This window comes from Nanorana parkeri, unplaced genomic scaffold, assembly GCF_000935625.1.
Source record: "Nanorana parkeri isolate BGI_ZX_2015 unplaced genomic scaffold, ASM93562v1 scaffold96, whole genome shotgun sequence".
Lineage (NCBI taxonomy): Eukaryota > Metazoa > Chordata > Amphibia > Anura > Dicroglossidae > Nanorana > Nanorana parkeri.
The window spans coordinates 1728896-1734522 of NW_017306364.1; the positions used below are offsets into that span (position 1 = coordinate 1728896).

The 5627-nt window shown below is 45.0% G+C and overlaps 1 protein-coding gene across 3 annotated transcripts in view; it reads right to left on the reverse strand.

Annotated features, from left to right (window-relative positions):
* The window catches only part of RUNDC3A (RUN domain containing 3A), a 21934-nt gene extending 19909 nt beyond the window's left edge, over positions 1 to 2025 (reverse strand). For all 3 annotated transcript variants that reach the window (XM_018552743.1, XM_018552742.1, XM_018552741.1), the window contains exon 1: positions 1648 to 2025. In XM_018552743.1, coding sequence (XP_018408245.1) covers positions 1648 to 1754 — 107 coding nt within the window. In that variant the 5' untranslated portion in view covers positions 1755 to 2025. The remainder of the gene's footprint in view (positions 1 to 1647) is intronic.
* Positions 2026 to 5627: the final 3602 nt, after the last annotated feature.

Consider the following 5627-nt stretch of genomic DNA (forward strand, 5'->3'; position numbering starts at 1 on the left):
CCCCGCCCCTCCCCCCGCCTGCAGTCCGATTGCCAATGTTTTGCCATGCGTCTGAGCGCACTGCGGACGGGGGAGAGGGGGCGATGTCAATGGCTCCGTAGCCATACCCCCCATCCACAGTGCGCTTTGACGCATGGCAAAAAACTGCCTGTGTTCCGGTTCAATGCAAACGCAAAAAGCAGAGCACAGGTAGTGGCAGCGCAGCGATGCCATTGACTTCAATGCACTGCCATGCCCCCTCCCTCCCCAGAATGAGAGGGGAAGTTTAGTGAGCGACTGCTGTACGTTCCACCAGCTGCCGCTCTGTACGCACCGCGGTTGGTATAAATGGGCCATAAAGGAAGGCTTTCAGTTATGAAAACGATTTCAGCAGGACAAGGGAGCAGTTGCAAAGTGCGCTAAACCCACAGCACCCAATCAGAAATGAGTTGTCTCCAATCTGAGTAAACTGAAACCCAATTGGTTGTCTTGGATTACAGCACTTTGCAGATCAGTATTGCTCTATGGCAGGGGTGGGCAACTCCAGCCCTCCAGCTGTGCTTCAACTACAAATCCCAACATACCTCTGCCTCTGGGAGTCATGACTGTAACTGTCAGTCTTACAACGCCTCATGGGACTTGTAGTTCCACAAACGCTGGAGGGCCGGAGTTGCCCACCCCTGTTCTATGGGTTGTCTTGCTAAATAAAAACATCACCATCTTATTTAATTATACTTTTACGTTATTAAATATGCGAAGATAGGAAAACCTTGTAATATATGTACTTGTCAAACTATAGTGTGTGTGTGTATATATAGATATATCTATATATACACACACATACATACATACATACATACATACATACACACACACACACACACACACACCTATCAAGAACTGTAAATCACTGATAGCAGTAAGGCCAGTTGTATGGCATGAGCTTTGAAATGATTCTACAATATAAAATGATAATCTCAAACATGCTTTTGGTTTAAATAGAATCCAACACTGCAGCAATATAAACGTACAATAAAGAAGAGCCAGTCCATCCGGAAGGCTTTGTCCTTTCCCGTCTATCTATGGGGCTTCCCCATGTCCTTTGATACCCTTGCCATGTTCTACTTTGATGTATATCACATATCTTTCCTATTCAGCCTGTGGCTTTTATAGCTGTGATGTCACTTCCTGTTCCATCACCTCCAGCATTCCTATAAAGCGGACTCCCACTTTCCTCAGCGTCTTTTAGGTCTTCAAATCACACCTATTTTTGTTAAAGAAAGGTCTTGGGGTCACCTTATCCTTTGACTTCCCCTCAACCCTTCAGTCCTATTTAGTAACCGGTCCAAAACTGGTGATCTACACAGTACTGGGACCCAGAGTAACCAATCAGGGGTCAGACTGGTGATAAATGAATTTGGGTTGCTAAGGGTTTCTGTGCTGGATACATGGCACAAGTTGCAAGTTTCCCCAGTACCTGATTATAGTTAAGCGTTGCCCCATTGACATCTAGTCCAAAAAGCCATTATATTTTCTTCTTGAACATAGGAGACCTCTTTCCCATAGAAAACCTCATCGTCCATCCATGCATTTCTAAAGATCAAACCTTTCAAGCCATCCTTCCTCCCCCCCAAAAAAGCATATCTACCCCCCTATCCCATCTCTTACCTGCAGACAGTGAGCAAATTTTTCCTCTCCACAGCAATGTTCCTTGAAGAAGCCTTCTTAGATGGCAAGCCTAAAGCCATGGCCGACTGGATGAAGCTTGGTTCCATAAAAACTGCCCTAATCCCACAAAGGATTAGCCACCTCCACTAGCAGGCCTGCAGGCTTCTCTCCAGCAGCCAGGACCCCTCCCCACCTCCTCCTGCAGGCCTGTGGCTCTGTGTGCCCTCCTATGGGCTATCAGGATGGATGGATGGTCAGATGGAAGAATGGGAGGGATGGGAAGGGAGAAGCTGCCGCTCTCCGTGGTGCTGAAGCTGAGACACGGCCAGTGACGTCACCCAGCCTGTGAAAGAGCATGGAAGGGAATATAGAGGGGGAGGGAGCAGAGGATGGAGGGGGGGAGGAGAGACAACTCAGGTTAGTGATGGAGTCATGTGACGGAACACACAAAAAAACCTTACAATGGGTACAAGAACCAAGAGGGATGCTACAGGGAATATGAATTATGTCTAGACAGCAATAGGAATCCCTGCACACACTTCACTGAGAAGTCTTATTGTGCTGGACACCTCTTGTTTATAAATCAGACATTATATATATACAAATAGGAATTTGGTTTCAGGAAACAATCCGCTGAGACTATTCATAGATTTCTAGAAAAGGCCAAATTGCATGAGATGATGAGCAAGGAAAACCTAAAATCATTTAAAAGAGAAGGAAAGCGAGAGAAAAAAAGGCTTTACCTACCTATTCCATGATTCTCGGAGAAATAGAAGGAGGAGATTTAATCCCAATCCTGAAAATGTCACAGAAGATTTTACATGTCAATGTCACAATTGTTAAATCTGCAGCTTTCATTAGAATAATACCTGGTGATCCTGCCACAAAAGGTCCATGGTCAGGCACTTCCTGATATAGGGAGGCAACAGTCTGTCCCTGTCTCCCTATTGGGGCCCTGCTTGGTCTCCCCTGCTCCTGATTTACTCTACAAATAGAGCCAGGCTTTAATAAAATAAATGTTATTCAGTTTGGGGTTACATCTACTTTTTGGGGCTGATTGACACGGCTCTACTGCCACTAGATGGCGCTGAGGAGCATAGGGATTTTCTGTGCTCCTTGGCTCCATCTAGTGGCAGTAGTGCCATGTGGACAACATTCAGTTTGGGTTTACATCTATTGTCTGGGGCTGATTTATAAATCTTCCCCCAGGGTACAGCTGGGAGAATGCTGTTCACATGGCTCTATCATAGGAATTCCTATGCTCCTCGGCTACATCTAGTGAAGGTAGTGCCGTGCGAACAACAATCACTCAGCTATATGTTGGGTGAAATGTCATTCAGTTTGGGTTTACATCTACTTTTTGGGGCTGATTTATAAATCTTCCCCCAGCATACAGTTGGGTGAGTGCTGGTCACATGGCTCTATCACCACTAGTTGGCGCTGAGGAATATAAACATTTTCTATGCTCCTTGGCTCCATCTAGTGGCAGTAGCGCCATGTGGACGACATTCAGTTTGGGTTTACATCTATTGTTTGGGGCTGATTTATAAATCTTCCCCCAGGGTACAGCTGGGAGAATGCTGTTCACATGGCTCTATCACCAGTAGATGGCGCTGATGAGTATAGGAATTCCTATGCTCCTCGTTCTACATCTAGTGAAGGTAGTGGCATGCGAATGACATTTACCCAGATATACACTGTGTGAATATCATTCAGTTTGGGTTTACATCTACTTTTTGGGGTGATTTATAAATCTTCTCCAGAGTATAGCTGGGAGAATGGGGTTCTCATGGCTCTATCACCACTAGATGGCGCTGAGGAACATAGAAATCTTCTATGCTCCATCTAGTGATGGTAGTGCCGTGCGAACAACATTCACTCAGCTATATGTTGGGTGAATGTCATTCAGTTTGGGGTTACATCTACATTTGGGACTGATTTATAAAGCTTCCCCCAGCGCATATCTGTGAGAATGCGGTTCACATGGCACTACTGCCACTAGATGGCGAGGAGCATAGGGATATTCTCTGTTCCTTGGCTCCATCTAGTGGCAGTAGTGCCATGTGGACAACATTCAGTTTGGGGTTACATATACTTTTTGGGGTGATTTATAAATCTTTCCCAGGGTATAGCTGGGTGAATGCTGGTCACACAGCTCTACTGCCACTAGATGGCGCTGATGAGTCTAGGAACTATCTGTGCTCCTCAGCTCCATCTAGTGACAGTAGTGCCGTGTGGACGACATTGATCTAGCTATACGCTAGGCAGAAGATTGATAAATCAGCTTGCCCTGATTGGATGACAGCCATGCCTGCGATTAATCCGATTGGCTGATGGTCATTTCTGACTGGTTGCTCTTTTATTTAAACGCGTCTGCATTACATGAATAATATGCTCAGCTGTATACAACACTGAACACAATGTGTCTCTATGTCAGAGGCATGTATTCCCATTTCTTCTGATAATCAGGTCACAGCCAAGAATTCCGAGAGGGAACACCCAGCATGAACAAGCTGCTTAACAGTGATAATATGTGAGGCACAAAGTTTCCAGCATCCAATCAGAATGCAGGATTCAAACTCACTGGTCACATGGTATATCTGGATATTCAAAAAAACATATCATAAAGAAATAGAGTGATCTGTTTATCATGGTGTACAACAGGGGTAGACAACCTTGGTGCGAAACCTACAAATCCCAACATGCCTCTGTCTCAGGGAGTCATGCCTGTGGCAAGTAGAGTCTTGCAATGCCTCATGGGACTTGTAGTTCCACAACAGCTGGGGTGTTGAGGTTGCCTACCCCTGGGGTACAAGTTTCTGGCACACCTATAGCAAATGTCCATTCAGGAATACTTTGCTAGCTAGGAATGCTAACTCTAGCCAAAACTTTTTTATTCTAGGTTTCGTACAGAGTAGAGAAAGGATAGGACCTGTGGATCTGTAAAGAGCTTTCTCCTCACTTCCTGTCCTAGTGACAACGGTTTTACCAGACAGGATATGAGGGTAAATCTCTCAAAGCAGCACTCGGACTGGTTTTTACTGCAACCTGGGACTACATAGAAAGATTTATCTTTACTTCCTGTCCTGTTGAAACTGATTTAACAAGACAGGAAGTGAGGGTCAATTCTAACAGCAGCCCAAACTAATTTTTTTTTTCAGAAGAGGAAGACTGGAGCCCGCCATCATCACCTCATTGTTTCCCTCACTTCCTGTCTGCTAAAACTGTTGTCACTGGGACAGGAAAAATCTTTTTTAAAGACCCCCAGATATCAGTAAAACCTGACAGGAGTTCTAATCCAGGGGTGGGCAAACTCTGGTCCTCCAGCTGTTGTGGAACTATAAATCCCATGAGGCATTGCAAGACTCTCACAGCCACAAGCATGACTCCCAGAGACAGATGCATCATGGGATTTGTAGTTCACCAAAACCTAAAGAGCCGTAGTTTGCCCACGCTTGTTCTAATCCTTACCTGCTCCAACTAAAACAAAAGGTTTTGGCTGAACATTGAAATACAGTGTCAGAACAATGGAAATCCCCACACACAAATCTATAGTGAAATGGAGCACTTGCCTCATGCTTAGCAGCAGGCCCCCTGTCCTAGCGGGAGAGCTGTCCATGAATGAAAAACAATTGTTCTCTATGTGCCCATGCGGAGACCTGTGTCACTCGGGGTCTCCAAAAAGAGTACGGACCTGCAAGTCATTGTGGCACCCCATATAAAATAAAAAAAACTGTAGTCTACATTATCGAATTATATACTTTTACATTTTTATTGGTGACCTGAAAATGTACCTCACTAGGCCTCGGCCTACTTGACGGTACCACAAAGCGAGGCCTGAACACTTCCGGGATTGTTTATTAGTAAAAGCTTACATAAGATAAAGAAAAGCAATACAATATTAATGTATATAAACACAGTACGTCCGTCACCTCCCGAAAATGTATCTCACTAGGCCTCGGCCTACTGCCGGGATTGTT